The sequence below is a fragment of the Chelmon rostratus genome, chromosome 23, assembly GCF_017976325.1.
Source record: "Chelmon rostratus isolate fCheRos1 chromosome 23, fCheRos1.pri, whole genome shotgun sequence".
In the NCBI taxonomy this organism is placed as follows: domain Eukaryota; kingdom Metazoa; phylum Chordata; class Actinopteri; order Chaetodontiformes; family Chaetodontidae; genus Chelmon; species Chelmon rostratus.
In genome coordinates, this window is record NC_055680.1 from 1,185,055 (window position 1) to 1,203,192 (window position 18,138).

Genomic DNA, 18,138 nt, shown 5'->3' on the forward strand with positions numbered 1-18,138 from the left:
CTGGTCTGGGACAGTTTGGGAACATGCATTTCCTCAACCCGCAGCACAGCACACAATTCCTGGAGCAGCACTGCCCACTACTGACACTTCACACACAATACACTTTCCAGTCTTCAGTTATTTATTGGGAGCTTGACAGATACAACATCACAGTATTCCCAACGTTCTCTTAAATATGAAAAGTGTACTAAAGTACTGATTTCAAGTCTGCTGATCTACTGTTAGAGAAATTAATTAGTCAGAAATGCTGAGAGTTGATGTCATTTGAGCAGGTTTGTCACAGTCTGTCTAATGCAAGCATAAAAACAGCTTCAATATTAGCTGAGATGTCATCCGAACACTGCTTAAAATATTAAAAATATGTAAATACATTACGAAAACAGCTTTATAAGCCAATGGCATATGTCACGATGCAGCACGTTGGTAAATTTGAAAAACAAGACGGACTAAAACACAGGAATGTTCACTGACACCAATGTCTGTGTCACCACAGAAGTCAGGTCATGTTCTGTACCAGCAAACAGAGTGCACGACCACTTCTAATGATCCTCACCACACATCCCACAGAACGACAAAGATTCTGTGTTCACGGAAGAATCGCACTGTCCAGTTTCACAAGGATTTACATGATTATGGAGGTGTGCGAGTGTAAAATGAATATGAACATTCCTCCTGGAGAGGATTCCTCTACATATTCTGTATGAAATTGAGGCAGCAGTGGCACCACGGAGGCTCGGCTGAGCTGGTGACTGTCGCTGCTGTCCACTGACTAACATGCCTTTCTGGCTGTGTGTAAACACTTCCCCCTCTGTCACTGTTCATAACTGTGTCCCTCCTAGCTGGTGGCAGGTTCTGGGGAGCTGGTGGAGGTGGAGGAGGCAGAGGCCAGTCTCTCCCTGCTGTCGCCCACCCCGCTTCCCATCACCCTCCACTGAAGGATGCAAGTGTCCTTCCCGCCCATGGAGAGGAGGTGGGAGTCGCTGTGGGTGAAGCAGACGTTGGTGACGTGGCTGCCGTGGCCGTCGTACTTGTGGCTCGGTGCCTGAAGAGGAAAGAAAGAAAGAATCCACCTTTTATCACCACACTGCACCCGCCCGAGTGGGGGGATTTCAACAGTGGGAAAAGAGAATAAATCACTGGGACATGGTGCATGATTTTTATGTTTGAATGAGGTTGAGTTTATAATGGGAGGAGGTCCAGAAGAAATTAAGTGAGTTAGAAGGGTCTATAATAATCATGAGACTACTTCTGACAGAAATCTAAAGCTGTCTCAGCCATTTTTCATGCACTTTTAAGACAGTCCCTGACTTCACTTCATAATTTAGGTTTCCCAAATGTCAGTAAAACCGGATGCAATTTACCACAGTGCCATTCAGTTCATCACTAAGGATAGCTATAGTACCCGCCACAAAGTGAGTGATCATATCTGATACCACAGCTATCTGCGTACAGAAGGTGTGTTTTCATTTACAGGCACTCAGTGTTTTCATTTACAAGGTCTTGTGTAAGATATTTAACATGACACCAGACCACAGCAGAGTTCCAGAGCTCCAATCTGAGCTGGGTGAGACAGGTTTCCAGTACTGTGCACCTCACTGCTGGAAAAAACTGCAAAACAACTGAAGCTAGAGACTCAGTCCTCTCAGAGACGTTAAAGTTCATCTTGCTATTCAAATATCTAAATACACATACAAATATATGAAATAATATTTGTGACTGTTTTTATGAGTGCATGTGTGGGTATAATGACAGCTTTGTGTGACTGAACTGTCTTGCTGTGATGCTGCGCTGTATATAAACACATGTAAAGATCTTGATCTCAGTGAGACGTCCTGATTCAACTATATTTCTTGACATTTTGTCAAATCCGCCCCATAAAAGACTGATTAGCAGTTCCTGTTCACGCTGTGGCTATAGATGTACACAGTACTTCATGTAAGTATTTCCTTTTTATGTTACTATATACTTCTACTCCATTACACATCAGAGGGAAATATTGTACTTTTTACTTCAACAGATGCATTTAAGAGCTATAGTTACTGGTTACTTTACAGATTTGACATAATGGGTTTTATTCTCCATCTTATTTTTATGAATCCCTGGTTTTATGTATATTCTGTGTTTTCTAGGTGAAGCACTAACTAGTGTATGTGAGTTCTTCAAGTAAAGCACTTGAGCTGCAATTCCTGTATGAATGGTGCTATACAAATAAAGTTTAGAATTATAACAACAACAACAACAACAACAATAGTAATCATTGTTATTAATAGATATGATTAGTTCCCACGACTCCTAAGATTTATGGCACAACTGGATGAAACCAAACTGTATGGAAGTTCTATTTTAAATTCATCAGTCTCCAAATCATCAGTCTACTTTAGATGTTCCTTTGCAAACTTCTGATGCTGAATTTTGTGGTGAGGATGCAGAAAAAGTTTTCTTCTGATGACTCCATGAAGGTCATATTCATGCAGGCATCGCTGCACAGTAGAGCAGAGCACCACCACTCCACAGTCTGCTAAATGTAGAAGCTGTCCCTCTTTTCACTGTGCTGATGTTAAACAGCTCTCATAATATGGTGATTAAAACGACTGGATAACTGAAATTAAACTGCAAGTTACATTCCACACAGTACCTTTACAGAACTACAATATTCTATTACGCATGGGAATTAGATTTTGAATCCAATTAGATTCACACATGTCAGGCTTTATGTTAAGGAAACATTTGAATGTCTGCAAATAAAGGCCGCCTGAGTAAAGTGTGATGTATACAAGCGGTACCTTAGGTTTAGGACAGGGGTACTGGAAGAGGTGGACTTTACAGAAGTCATCAGCCACAGCCACCATCCTCTCACTGTGAGAGCGACACAGTGCGTTGATGTCAGTGCCGTCAGAGCCCTCCAACCACACACCTGGAACACCAGAGCAGCAGTCATCAGTCTGACCTGATACAACAACGCCACCTTGCTTAGGGGCTACAACAGACCCAAACACATGGAAGCAGAAAAATGCTCTGTTCCTCACCCATGACATGGAAGCCCAGCACACAGGTATAGGAGGCCCATTCTCTGTCTTTGCTCTCAAAGCGATTCCTCAACAGTTTACACCCGGATGCTATGTCCCCTGTCAAAATACATTCATCTTCATCGTCACAACAGTAGATTGTTACACTGTCCGAAGATTTAAGTAGAAAAAGATACTTCTTCACTTACAGTAAAGGATCTCATAGTCGCCCGAATTAGACATAATGTATTTTCCATCTTTGGACCAATCCAGGTGAGTTATGAAGCTGGAGTGACCCTGATTGGAGAGAAAAGCAGAGGCAGTGTCAGGTAATGTTCTACGACCCACCTGTGAAATCACTGTCAGAGGATAAAGCTGGTGTAATTCTATACTTATAATGTTGCTTTAAATTAAAAGACTGGCAATATTCTAGTTAGCTTGTAGTCATCAAATCCCATGTGCAGATGCAAACCAACAGTGTGTTAGTGTGTCTCTGAACACTTTCTGGTTTCTCCACCACATCTCCCAGCACCAAGCCGAGGTTCCTGCTGGAAGTCAGCTAATAGAACCACTGGCTGCAAGGCTAACTGAGCTAACTAGCGAATGGCAGCTCCAGTCAGCAGCGGTTAATGGTAACTTTAGCAACACGAAAAGCTGTCTGTCCATCGTAAACTCAGTAAATGGCCTGAAGATGCCATTGCATTGCAGCTGAACAACATCAGAGTGAAAACCAGAAAGTATTTTCTCCATAAATATGATCCCAACCAGGAGTAAATCACCTCAGTACAAAACAATAAGTTGCACTGAGAAAGTTGAAATGAATAAATACACAAAGCAGTCACAGCCACCAGAATCGAGAGGAAATCCAAGGAACAAATGGGAACATTCACACAAGGATTTGATATTTAACTCACATTACATTTCCCGAAGCGGGTGTAACGCCGGCCATTCTCTGTCACATTGTAAATGTAGATAAAGTTGTCATGGGATCCAACGGCTAAAAAGCTGCCATCTGAAAACACAAGAGAACACTGACACAGTTAAAGGGGATTTCCACATCTCTGCTACCATGGAAATAACCCCATGGCTACAACCACTCAGTGTGTTTTAACTATTATTCTAATCTTTCTTCAGACGACTGTCCAGATCAAGTTAATCTTCTGTTTGGGGTGTCCAGGTAGCTAATAATTAAAGACGTTACCATGAAATTGGAACTTTTAATGCCCCATCTTTCTCCTTCTTTGTTATCACCTCTCCACTGTCTACTACTAAAAATAAAGTCAAAACCAAACAATGAGAATGATCCTCTGTTTTCTGTGGTTCAGGGTTTAAGGCACCAACCATGAACAGCCACATGTCCCCAGTTTGAATCCAACCAGGAACCTTTGTTGCATATCTCTCTCCCTCATTTCCTGTCATCTCTCTGTTGTTGCTTTCTAATAAAGGCATACAATTCCCAATAAGAATAATAAAAAAGAACCATATACAGTATATTACAGAGTAATTATTAGCTGTTTCCAGAGTTACTATCTCAAAGTGCATGTGCTTTGTGTGAAGAAGCTCATCAAGTCCCACACTGACACACTGTCTTTTCTATTGAGACAATAGAGAGCTGATCTGACCTGGTGAATATCTCATGACAGACAGCTGCTCGTTGCCGTCAGTGGACTCAGAGACCACCTCCCTGGTCACCAGGTCAAGGACCATCCACCTGTTGGTGTTACAGGGGGACGGGAGAGGTACATCAGGACTGAGGCAGACAGGCAGAGATTCATCACAGCAGCACGCAGATTTGTTACGATGTCGTTTATTCAAGGTAGAAATGCTCTTTCAAACAGATTCTTCACCAAGTGGATTCAACTCTGGGACTGTGGGACGAGTCTTTCACACACACGCACACACACGCACACACACACACAGAGCCTTCCAGCATCTTTTAGCTCATCGTTCTGGTTTTGTTTACAGCAGGCAGCTGTTTTCAGTGAAAAAAGCCCCAAACAGCAGACAGACCCAGTTAGAAACCAGCTGTTGAACACAGCAGAGCACTAACCTGTTAAAGAGCCAGATATTTCTCTCAGGACTAAAAAAGAGAGTGAATATTGGACACAAGTTGCTTTGCGTCTGCTGGAGGTGTAAACAGGTAAGTGTGATGGCGATAACATGTCAGATGTTGTCTCAGCCTGTTTCACTGCCCCAAAATAAATAAATCAAAAAATACAAGCAATTGCAACGGCTGTAAGTACTCATCTGCTCAGTATTAGTTAGTCTCAGTTAGCACTGAGAGTGGAAATAGGGCGAAACGTTTGTTTAAGCCGCACCAACACTTGAGGTTTTGGGGCAGAAGTCTCCAAACTATTCCATAAAGGGCTGTGTGGCTACAGGTTTTTGTTCCAACCAGTCAAGAGGTCTCCTAATTATCAGCTGAAGATTGAGATCAGCTGATTAAATGAGTCCAGCCTGGTGTGCTCCTCCTTGGTTGGAATGAAAACCTGCAGCCACACGGCCCTTTATGGAACAGTTTGGACATGCCTGTCATAGGGGGAGTTATGTTCTGGAACCGTTTCCAATCTTTATGCTAAGCTAGGCTAATCACGTCCCACCTCCTGCTCTGTGCTGCACACGTAGACATTAGATTTGCATGCATCTGAACACATCACTCTTGGAAAGGAAGTGGAAAAATCTTTTTCCCTAAATGTTAAACTATTCCTTTAAAATCTTTCCCTCTTTATGCATTGCATCATTATCTTATGTAACTACTTTCAGTTCACAGATTGCTTTAAGTGTATCAGTGCTGGGACTTTGTGCTGCATTACCTTCCTGTGCTGAGGCCGACTGAAACCACGGATCCATTGGGACAGAAACCAGCACACAACCCATACTCCTGTCAGTGACACACAGGACTAGTTAACAGTGTGTGCATCAGCACTGGAATGAATATCGATGTGATTGAATCAAATATAAGTACTGTTATCTGAGGATTATCTGAATAATAAATCATTTCAGTGCAGTAGGGGATCAGTGTGTCTTACCTCCAGGGTGATGCACCAGTCCAGCTTGTGTTCCTCTGTGTTCCACAAACACACCTGCCTGTCGTGACCACAGGTGAGGAAGATGTTCTGAGAGGTGTGTGTAGCCAGCCCCCACATCTCATCTACATGGCCCTGAGACACACACACACACACACACACACACACACACACCAACAACAACAGCAAAATCAGTTTTCATCCTGTTCGGTACAGGAATGAAGTGCTGATGTGCACTTCATGCGTTTTTGTAGATACATTTATAGAAATGAAATGAAAGTCTGAAAGAGGGCCGCTCCTGGAAGAACCTTGTTTAGGCTGGAAGTTTTTGGTATTTAAAAAGAGATTTGATTTTGATCAACAATGGCAATCTCCAAGTTTCCATGTGAGGATCCAGAACAGGCCTGAGCAAGCACTGTCGGGCTCTTGAATTTGTATTACAGGATGTTTTCTTAATCTTTGATAAACTTGGTCACAGACTCGCGCTGATTAGACAGATGCAGTGTTATTGAATTGCAGTGGTGAACCAGCTTGCAAGAGACTACCTAGTATGACTGTCATTCCAGACTTTGTTAAAGATGTCCAGATGAGGCTTAATGCCAAAGAGAACCATGTCATAAAGTGCCAAATCTACACAACAAAATAATCAGAGTGTTGTCTAAAATGATGGCAGAATATATTATTATATTATATTGATCGAATTCCTGCTGCTGCTTCACATCAAAAACATCCAACTGGTGAAACATGGAGCAGCTTTTCTGTTGTGAAGAAGCCAAAGGAAACGATGTATTTGTCACCGATGGTAGTGCTGACTGTGTCCACAAAACAAGATAACATTTTGCAGTTTTAAGTGTTGCTAGGAGTAATGGAAAATTCAGAAGCAGCCAGAGTGAGCTCGTATATAAAGAGCTGCAGGCGGCAGGCTGTACACCTTCAACTTCCTTCAGCAAAATGACCAACTCCTTTTACCTAAGTCCTGCTGTTCTGTGGAAAACTGCTCACACTGTCTGCAGTGTGAAATCAAACCGTAGTTGCTCATGGCATGATGGAAAAAGAAATGATTATTGACTGGCTTCTTCATTAAAACAGTGTTAGTTTGTTTGGCTGCACTCGAAACAGATCCGACAGAGCAGCTGCTCATGGACAGCAGACTACACTTTGTTGTTGATGCCATTCAATTAATGTTGGTACAGTACAAACAAGTCCAAGAATAACTAATCCTAAAATTAATAACTATAGGTAGCAAGCATCCAAAAACCTTGACAGTGCTAATGCACCACCACACATACCTGCACGATGGCCACAAATCCATCTGAGAAGGTGCCTCTGAGGATGGCATTACGGGTTGTACCAACTAATAGTTCCTCCCCATCCACATCAGCGATGGTACGGACTGCCCCATACTTTTCTGGAATCTGGACAAATAATGTCATTAAGTGACAAGCCTTTCCTGTCTGATTTGAACGTAACTTCACAGAGCCCTCCACCAACAGCTGCACACACACATACAGTTGTAGTTCACCTCACACTCTCTCTCAGGTGCCAGGTCAGCGCTCCAGCGGATGATCTTCCGGTCTTTACCTCCCCCACTGAGCAGAGCGCCGCCCTGCAGGGTGCACAGGGTGAACACGCTGCCTTCATGTGCTCTGGTTTGTCGCATTATCTGGAAAGTCTCTGGGAAATAAAAGACAAATAAAGCTGGTTTATCAGTGAGTATAGGGCCAAAAGTTTTGTCACTTCCAAAACGGTGTGGGGCAACTGATGAAAAAAGAAAAAAAAAATTAAACATATGACTGGAAGAATAGGAAGAGAAAAAAGATATAATAGAGAAGATATTATATATATATATATATATATATATATATATATATATATATATATATATATATATATATATATATATATATATATATATATATAATATATATTGCCTATATGAAATGAGCCAAAAGGATTAAAATAAATTATTTGGTCAAACTAATTTCAGAAATAAATCAAAATTACAATTTAATTAAAAGTATGTCCATATTTGTCATGTCTCGTCGCGTCTGTTGATGTGTCTGTTCACAGTGTCAAGTCTTGTCATGCACTTCCTGTCTTATTGTGAAACTCTAACTGTCCTCTCGTTTCAGACCCTTGACTTCCCGGTGTGTTTCCCGCCTGTCTGATTGTCTGCCCCGCCCTGATTGTCTCCACCTGTTCATTGTTACCTCATGTATATATAGTCCTGTGCCAGATCGTCTTGTGCGTCTCGAGCCTTGTTGTGAACCTTGTCTTACCCCTTGAGCTAATTACCTTGCCATTTGCCTTTTTGTTATTTTTTGCCTTTGCTCATTTTTGTCTCTCAGCCTAAGCGCCTTCAGTTTGTATTTTTTGGATATCCTCAGCGTCTTGATTTTTGCCTGTCTTAAGAAAACCTTTGTTCAAATAAATTCAGCCTTTGAGCTTGCTTTTAGTTTGGAGAGTTGTGGTGTCTGCTTGTGAGTCCTGAAACCTCGAGCCCAACGGGCCTTTTCAATATTATTGTCTATTATAAAATCAATTGTGTTTTCTTTCAGGGTTCTAATGTCAAGCTTCAAATTTGAACGTTTCATCTAGTTTTGTAATTCAAACTGACAAACCATTTAACCCAGGTTTGTTTCCACCGAGGTAAGCTTCATATTGACATTTCATTTGATACAGTGCATATGGATCTATGACACTGACCTTTGGCTCCTTTCCCGAGCGTTTTGACATCTGCAGCTGATTTTCCCCACGTCAGGATGTTTCCCTCAGAGTCTCCGGTCAGGACGTCTCCAGTCAGACTGAACACAAAGCACTGGATGAACTTGGGCTTCTTGTATTTCTGGAAAGAAAAGGAGGGTGTTTGAAGAATAACTATATGATCCGTTGTTAGTAAAAGTTAAAAAAATAAATATTTGCTTATAACATCAATAACAGATTTCAGTTATTCATCTTATTTTGTGTGTCGACTTTAAGTCAGATTCACACCTCAGATTGTTCAGGATAGTTAATTTCTCTTTTGGATTTGTTTAATATTTGCACTCCTGGTTTCTCTCAATTTTCTCTTCTCTTTATTCATGCTAATTACTTCCCTTTTTGGCCTCAATCTGAGGAAGCTGCACATTTCATTTTGCTTTCATTAAAATGAAGTGAATTGAAAGATACAAACAATTTGCTGTCAGGATAAAGTGACACTGAATCAACTCAGGCCTGTCTTACTCCAAAGATGCCTTGTTTCTTGGTGAACTGTCCTGTGCTGAGCGTCCAGAAGTAGACGTGGGATTTGCCACAGGTGATGATGTTGGTGCTGTCGCTGGGGTTGAACTCCACAGCGAACACAGCCTCGTTGGTACTCTGAAAACAACAACACACGCAAACACCTGTTAAGCACAAATGCATCATCAAATGATTGTGGCAACAGTCAAGTCAAGCCACATGGAAATGCAAACAAGGGAATATATCTTCACTATAATGCAGATTTATTAATCAGTAATAACAGAGATCAATCCACAAAAAGAAAAAAATATACTGACAAATTAATATGATCCAAAAGTGTGATCCACTCTGCAGCTACAAATATGACAAGAAATGAACAACAAAGAAAAGTTAAAGGTACAATGTGTGAAATACAACCACTTGTCAAAGGTCACTCCAAACAAATAGGGGGCAGCATTTCACCAGAGTAACCACTAACTGCTGCTCACTGTACTCTTTGCTCTTGCTATCTTTGGCTGTAGCTACAAGCTACCATTAATGGGTTAGCTCAGCTAGCTGTGAAGCTAGCTGTCCAATCAGCTGCCTGAGTTTACTGAACCAAGAGAGCAGCGAGAAGAAGGTCTGGCATCAGCAGTGCGCAGAGCCAGAACATTTTCACACCGAACTCTGTGAATGAAGTAGACCAGAAAAACAAACCAAGGTTTTTTGAATGAAGTGTGTTTTACAATGAGACAAATGACACAACAAACTTGGCAATTAAGCGTTCGTTTGGTGAAAGAGTGAAACTTGGGTGTAGGTGTAGAATTGTATTTTCCTGTTTAATAAGAAAAACAGGCGTAAGAACACTTCCTTTCTTGACATTTTGTGAGTTTTTTTTGTTTATTTATTAGACTTAAAAAGCTAAAAAAGCTTGTGAAATGATTTTTTTTTAATTCTTCAATTAAAGGACCTTCAGGCAACACTTGGACTCCCTGATTTTGTCATGGTGAATTTCCTTGTGACACACTGTTGATGACTGGTGATATGGCTGACAGTAGTCAGATAGCAGTCAGTGGGCACAGTGGGTTTCTCACTGAAAATAAAAAGCTGCTGCAGCTGGAGATGAAGTAGGTAAGAGCAGTGAGACTGAACCAAAATGGTAAAGCTCGGGATCATAAAGCCAAAAAAGGCTTAAAACCTGGATGAAATGAAAATTCTCTGTTTGACCATCTCTATGATCAACTCCCTTCATCATTTCATTATCATTTCACAAACTGTTCATTGTTCACACAAACATTGATTAGCGTAGAACTATTCTCCAAGCTGAATGGAGCTTTTAAGCCTCTTTTAGCTCATTGTTTTGTTTTTACAGCCTGCAGACTCAAACTCAGCCTCCTTTCCAGCAGCAGCAGCAGCAGGCAGCAAAAAAGCTCTGATAAACCCACTGTAATATCTGTTCAGGACCAAATGACAGCAAAGCTATGCACTTGTTTGGTAACACTGTAACATGTTAGTTGTAAAATCCTGATAAGGTGATAATACATTAAGATGTTGTGGTTTCAGCTTGCTCTGCTGTCCAGAAGTGGTACATAAATCAAGCCTGGCAGCTGTATAGCTTTATATTTATATTTTCTGAAGAACCCTAAAGAGAACTATGAAGGATTTTTTTCTTGAGATGTTTCTCACCACCAGGCACAGAAACAAAATGTAGACACAGTCCCAGACGCAGGCCTTGGTGACCACGTGTACAGCATGTACAGAAAGTAGAGAAACATCATTTCAACACAAAAAGCTCCATTCATGGCTGTGCTGCAAAGTGGCATATGGACCACTCCACTATTGTGGAGAGGGGAGGGGGGTATAATTATCTTGTTCCTGTTGGATGAACTCGTATGTTTATACAGTGAGGTTCAGTGTTGGCCTGTCCCACTCTGAGCTGCCTTCCCACACTCAACCATGTACACTGGATGCTATATTACACAAAACATAAAGTCTTGCACAAGCCCATTAAATTCTTGACTTGAGATGATATAGAAGTTCAAACACCCACCTATGCGTTCCCACTGCAGCATTACAGAACACACAGATGCACACAGCCGGACAAATTCACTCCATAAAATATTTACACTGTTGCCATGACAGCCACGGTGAAATTGCTCTCAGGGAAATTGAGGCATTTTGGGATAAAAGCCCATAAAAGCACAGCAGTGACACCGCCGCCATCATTCCCCCCCCTTCATATCTGCAAACAGACTTCCTTTATAAGAAGCGTGTGCACAGTGAGCATGCAGGCCTTGTTCGGCACCTGTCTGCCTGTCACTGTGTTCACACTGCTGCAGCCTGGCTCATTCTCATGGGGCAACTTCGGCTGAAGGACTGCAATGTTTTCGTATGGGTTACGAAACCCTGTAATAACTCATAATTTCATAAATGTCTGAGAGCATGAAACCTTCTCAAATTGCGGAAACATGTCACCTCCAAGCAGTCAGCACTGAAACAAAACCTGTTAAACAAACAAAATCACCATGAGCAAAGATACCATGTTTCCCTGAGAGTCAGACCAGTTTAATGTTTGTGTTTCTAGTGCAGCGATGCAGGTCATATTCAGCCTAGCTTTGTTTAAAGCAAACCTCTGTCAAAACTCAAATGCTTTTTTAAAACATGACATTGTTTTTTTGGCCACAGAGGAACAGAGGAACTCCATAACAAGCTAACAACTTATCATCAAACATATGATCCCCTATGAAGTTGTTAGCAAGCCACTGCCTGTATTGTAGAGAGCCACCAACTCCTCTAAAACCACAAATTGTTTTTTTTTTGTTTTTTTTTTAACTTTGTTAGATTCTTTAGAAGTATTCTTGCTATGCTGCGCCCCCATAACTCACCTGGTGGAGCATGTGCCCCATGTACCAAGGCTAAGCCCTTACCACGGCTGCCCAGGCCCCCCTGCTGCATGTCATCCCCTCTTTCCCCATGTCCTGTCTCAAATAAAGGCAAAAGCCCAAAAAATAACCTTTAAAAAAAGACAAGTATTCATGCTCATATTATGCATCTGTTTTATGATTGTCATGACTCGTGCCATGCACGCCGGTTTTGTTTAGTTTTCCTTGTTTGATCCTTGCCATTGCCTCATTTAGTTAGTGTTGTCTCAGTCTTGCCATGTTTTATGTATGAGAGTTTTGTATTGTCTTAGTCTCTCTCCTTGCCCTGTCTTGTTTGTATGTTTGTTAAGCTTCCCATTGTGTCTTGTCTTTGCCTAGGTTTTGTTGCTTCCTGTTTTATTTTGAAGGTTCATGTCATGTGTCTTTGTGTTGCCTTACTTCCTGTGTTTTCCCTCCCGTGTGATTGTCTGATTATTTCCACCTGTGTGTCATTAGTGTTTCCCCCTTGTGTATTTAAGTCCGTGTCTTCCCCTTTGTCCTTGTCGGGTTGTTGTCAGTGCTACCTCATGTCTTGTCCCCTTGTACTTGCCTTAGCTACCATAGTAAGTGTTTATCGTGTGATTTCTTTGTCATGTCCGCGTCGTGTTCCATGTAAGTTTGTTTCTAGTTTTGTCATAGTCTCTTGTCGTTCAACCAGTTTAAGTAAGCGTGTTTCTTTAGTGTTGTCTGCATTACCTTGCCTTTATGTTACCTTGCCGTATTCTTTAGTTTTAATCATAGTTATAGCCACAGCCACTGCCAAGATTACAGTTTTAGTTATAGTCCTAGCCTAGTGAGTGTTTGTTGTAGTGATTCCTTTATGTCCGAGTCGTGTTTCGTGTATGTGTTCATCGTTGTGTTTTCTTAGTTCATGTTCGTGTCTCTGTTCAAGTCTGTGTTATCCCTTTGTTTGTCTGAGTTCATGTCTGTCATGTCCTGAGTGAGTTTCCGTTTATTGTATTTTCCATAGCCCAGTTTTGTTTTGTAGGTTTTCGCTTGATAGCAGATTTTGTGTTTATTGTAATCTGTTTCTTTTGTGACTCTTCATAGTGCTTATTTTCCCGAGTTTTCAGGAGTGACTTTGTTTCTGTAGTTTTGTCAGTTAAGTTCAAGGTCTTTCACCGTCATGTTTCTTCCTCCTATGTTTTCTGTTTACTATAAGTCATTGATATTTCACTCATAGTCTTGTCTTTGTCTATAGTAGTGTGCTAGTCAGTTTCTGGTGTTGCCATAGTCTTGTCTCTACCTCAGTTGTGTTGCGTGTTAGTCTATGTTCCCTGGTGTTGTCGTTCTTTGTGTGTGAACCCCATTGCCCTAGTGTGTCAAAGATCTTACTTCCCCGAGTTTTTTGGTTTTGGTTGTACTATCTTTGTGTTTAATAAATTTGTTTACTTTGGAATCTATGTCCCTGCTGTGTCTGCATCTGGGTTCAAACCCATAGTTTCCCTAAGTCCCCACTTCCTGACAATGATATTGGATTTTTTTGTAAAAGAGTAACAGTCTGTAACTGTTCAGTGCTGACACCCAAGATTAACTTTATAACACTGATAATATGAGGAATGTAGAATAAAGCTGCTAAGAATAGGCAGCCTTCTCATTGTAAAGGCCTGAGATTTCTTTACTGCTCAGCCCGTTCATTTACACCTGATCTCACTTTTCCTGCTGTTTACCTTGACCTCTGCATGCTTGGTCCCCTTGTTGCAGTCCCACACCGACAGCATGTGTTCATTAGAGTCATCAATCACACACAGGAACGCTCCAGAATCCTGCAACCAACATTAACAAATTAAGGCCGGTCAATCCTGTTGATTTTTTACAATGACACCCTACCAGGAAAGGAAAGATGTGAAGTTTTTCAATGTGAAACACATATCCAGGAAGTATGAAGTTCCGTTTTTTGGCAGATCTGAAGTGACTAGAGAGAATTACCAAAAGAAAAACAATATTTCAGTGGAAAAGAGAAAGTGGCAGCAGCAGGGAGGTGAATGTGACACGACTCTGTTGTTGTGGAGATAAGTTCAGTGCTGTGGAAACAGATTACATCAAATGGAATTTAACAGGACAGGACATTAGCTTGGGGAGCCTGTTTCAAATAAAGGCCTGGTTCTCCCTGCAGTTCGGGTAAATCATCAGTTTGATGAATTCATTTGTAAAGAACTATTTGAGAATCGACAGTATCTTGTATTACAATGAACTCACAGCAAAGGAAAACGCAACAGATCCCACTCCTCTCTGGAAGGTTCCCAGGCCGATCTGCTGCAGGGTGACCAGGGTGGTGGAGTCCCAGATATGAACGCAAGGTTGCAGGGGCTAACACACACACACACACACACACACACACACACAAGCCATATTACATTTATCCTCAACAAAGAGTTAAAGCTACCAGTACCTGTTATTTTCAGCTCGAAGGGACAGTATACAATAGAAGCAATAATGCATCAATGCTGTGTGTATATATAAGTGTACAGAAACACAGAACATAGCATTTCCTTCCTGGTATCACAGCAGTAGTCACCTTGCCGTCTTTGTCCACTCCTGCTGTCTGGCCAGATGCCACTCGCACCTTGTCAGGATGGAGGGTAAGACTGCAGAAAGAACAAAAATCATTTATCGAAACAAGAGGCGGTTGTAAAGGCATTTTGGACTCAAATCTTTTCAAATATACTGCCAACTGGAACCATGTATGTAATTATATCAACCATGGAAAAATGACAAGTGTACTTAGCGGCCAAGTAAAATACAGACCGTAATGTATTTGGACAGTGACAAATGTTTTCGTTGTGTTGGCTCTGCGCTCCAGCACACTGAATTTGAAACAAAACAATGACTATGAGGTTTAAAGTGCTGACTCTCTGCTTTAATTCGAGGATGTTTACATCCAATGTGGTTGCACAGTGTAGGAATTGTAGCCATTTTTATACATGGTCCCCCAGTTGTAGGGGAGAAAAAGTAATTCAACAAATGCAAATGAACTCATATTAAATTCATATTTAAAGCTGCCTTAATTGATTTTCTTTAGCCACTGGGTGCAATGGAACAAGCGGTAGATACTGGGAACAAGGCTGATCAGAGCTGCGGGACTGAACCAAAACAGTACAGTTGTGGCCAGAAAGCTGTAGGCCTCAGGTGCAGAGTGGGTGATATTTCACTGTGGATTTGTTTCAGTGAGTGATACCTGTCACACAATTAAGTGATCCACTGTAATACAAAAACATTGATTATGCAGCTTTAATACATCAAGGCGTCAAAGCCGTGGCTGTCAGTGACTGTTTGAAGTCTGTGACCCAGAGATATCGGCAATGTAATTTGGCCACTGAAGACCACTGATTGGTTAGCAATAAAATCCCCTTGGCTGCATATTTAGGATTAGTGTCCTGCTGTACTCTCAGGGTCTTGGGGTACTGTATATACAAAGGGTGATGAGTGCAACACTGTTCACCCATTGTAAATGAGAACACACTGAAAACATCCCAAAATGTCCTTAAAGCCAAAAGTCAGCAATTAAACCTTACAGTAATTGCAAAATTTCAGTCGAATGTGCTGAAGTACAGCACCAAAGAAATAAAAGGGTGTCACTGCCAAAATAATTATGGACAGCACTGTAGGAACACTTAAATTGTAGCTTGCCCCAAAGCCTTTAAGTGCCATTTGGAAACCATAGTAATTTCCCCATTATTTCAGGAATACACGTATCTTGCCTCAGTATATCAATGGGGGCAAAGTAATATATCTCCTATTTTAGACAATCCCCGCTGCTTTTATTTTTCTATATATCAAAAAGGCCCATCTCTTCCAACTCCCATACACTCATGCCAATACCATGATGGTGCTGGCAAGGTGTCCAACACAGAAACTACATCTAGCTTCCCTGCGTTCCCCACACTTCTGGGGCCCAAAACAAACACCATATTTTACGTGCACAAGGAAAATTTGGCACATCTAACCCTTTCATTCGCCCACTCACACTGTGTGGATACGAAATGTATGAGTTGGTCTGAGATCAGTTTAGAAACTACATAACTGGATTTATTGCACTGAGTACATGTGTTAATAACACAACTGTCAGCATAAGTCTCATTTTTGGTCAGGTTGCTCATATTCATGGCTTCATTTAGAGAGCCTGTATCGGCTTCAAACTGAGACTCGTTGCGAAAACAGATGCTGGATTTCAACGCAGTCCACTGGAGGCAGCAGGAAAGTCCCCTGCCTCTGAGACCTGACATGAACCTGTTTCCTTTTTATCTTAGCTGTCAAAAGAGACATCAAACCTCACCTATTCTTTGAGCTGAGCGGTATTTTGTACAGTTTTGTGATTAAAGTGGTTTCGAGGCTTGTGATAACATGCCAGCGCGCTGATCGCCCCCGCAAATCTCTAGTGCACAGAGTAAATACTGCACCCGCCTCCAGCAGCCACATTAAGACCTGGGTTGAGTTCAGTATTGGGTTGAGCAGAAAATAACTCTCTTTATTTGCCCTTGGCGTGTTGGTTGCCAGCATGTTAATACCTCTTAGCAGGGTTAAATGTACTTTTAAATGTTTTGACAGGTTCTAATGGGCTGTAATGGTTTAAATATGTTTTAAATGGATTTTAGTGTGTTATAAATACTTTCAATTCGCATGTCAATGGTAATAGTGCACGTTCTAGGATAGATTAGATAAGTTCTGAAAATAAGCTTTACACAAAAATATTTGCCTGTATGTCCACAGGTTTCAACACACCACACGGATCAGGAAATGGATTTAGAGATAAGAGTGTCAGTGTTCTAGAATATATGATCGAGCTGATAAAAGGATATACGGAGTCTTAGTTCCGTCCAAAGCTGTGTTGATAGTGATCATCAGACGTATCATTCCCATCATGCTTTGGGTGATGTAAACATGAAGAGCAGTAATTTGCCATGAAGTCAGTGAGTTAGCTGTGGGCCACATCTAAGCCCCATTTTCTAGCCTAGCTTAGCATAAATTCTGGAAACAGTCATTTTTATTCACTTTCAACAGAGCCGGGTAAGCTGTTTGCTCCTGTTTCCAGTCTTTAGGCTAAACACTAGGCTAAGTCCAGCTCTTCTCACCTTTTCTCAGAAAGGTATTTTAAAGTATATGTGCCTCTCAGAATATTAAGCTTTTGCTCTGAGTTTCATCTCATCTTATCTATGGATACAGTTGGTAAAGATTCCCTCCCACTGACCAGCGGACGCAATCTGTGTGTTTGCGGTAGTGGCGTTGCGTGCGGTTGTTTATGTGGTAAAGCACAACAACGCAGGCAATGAAGTACACCGCCTCGCCCGTGGGAAGGAAGTACAGGTTGGCCCTGCAGTCCCGTCCCCGGTAACCATAGCTGGCACGACAGGGTCAAGGTGACAATCATGTTAATCGTTGGTCCGTTTCATTCATTACAGGAATAGTTCACCAACAACAATTGTATCATTATCAACAAACCTGCATGTGAAAACATCAGTTCATATGAATTTATCGCTCAGGTGAATAAATAATGACATGATTTTAGTTTTGTGAACTGTCCTTCTAAACATATGGCACCCACAACTTTACAGTTAACAGCTGTGTGTTAGTCTGTGTTGGATAATCTGTGGTTGATGCTGTCCTCACAGGCAGTGGACTATTAGAGAAATACTTTCCAACAGCAGTATTGCTTGAATCCAGGAAATGACCCTACAGTGAAATCAGCACTGTCTGAATATAACACAATCCTCAATGAAAGGCTGAACACCACTGTGGCATTCTGAAAGGATACACCCAGTCCAGCTCCAGTCTCTCAGACGGTGGCTCCATCTTCAGGTCTTCATAGTTCTGGATGTTAGAGGGGATGTACATGGTGATCGGCCGGCCTCGAATGAACATTTTGATTGACTGTCCTGGAAGACAAACACAGCAGGGGATCAACAATGTGTCAGTAAGAGACAGAGAGGTAGACAAAGAGAACTGTTTATGTCCTATTTCATCTTCCACTTACAACCATTCACTGTATAT

General features: G+C 41.5%; 1 protein-coding gene across 2 annotated transcripts in view; it reads right to left on the reverse strand.

Annotated features, from left to right (window-relative positions):
• Nucleotides 1-106: 106 nt before the first annotated feature.
• Nucleotides 107-18,138, reverse strand: part of eml3 (EMAP like 3) — a 51,437-nt gene continuing 33,405 nt past the window's right edge. For both annotated transcript variants that reach the window (XM_041964492.1, XM_041964491.1), the window contains 17 exons: nt 17,903-18,023; nt 17,339-17,488; nt 14,669-14,738; nt 14,350-14,460; nt 13,821-13,916; nt 9,254-9,388; nt 8,738-8,876; nt 7,554-7,705; nt 7,321-7,446; nt 6,035-6,166; nt 5,819-5,886; nt 4,628-4,716; nt 3,920-4,017; nt 3,215-3,302; nt 3,027-3,125; nt 2,784-2,914; nt 107-1,042 (listed from right to left, as the gene is read on the reverse strand). In XM_041964492.1, coding sequence (XP_041820426.1) covers nt 836-1,042; nt 2,784-2,914; nt 3,027-3,125; nt 3,215-3,302; nt 3,920-4,017; nt 4,628-4,716; nt 5,819-5,886; nt 6,035-6,166; nt 7,321-7,446; nt 7,554-7,705; nt 8,738-8,876; nt 9,254-9,388; nt 13,821-13,916; nt 14,350-14,460; nt 14,669-14,738; nt 17,339-17,488; nt 17,903-18,023 — 2,012 coding nt within the window. In that variant the 3' untranslated portion in view covers nt 107-835. The remainder of the gene's footprint in view (nt 1,043-2,783; nt 2,915-3,026; nt 3,126-3,214; nt 3,303-3,919; nt 4,018-4,627; nt 4,717-5,818; nt 5,887-6,034; nt 6,167-7,320; nt 7,447-7,553; nt 7,706-8,737; nt 8,877-9,253; nt 9,389-13,820; nt 13,917-14,349; nt 14,461-14,668; nt 14,739-17,338; nt 17,489-17,902; nt 18,024-18,138) is intronic.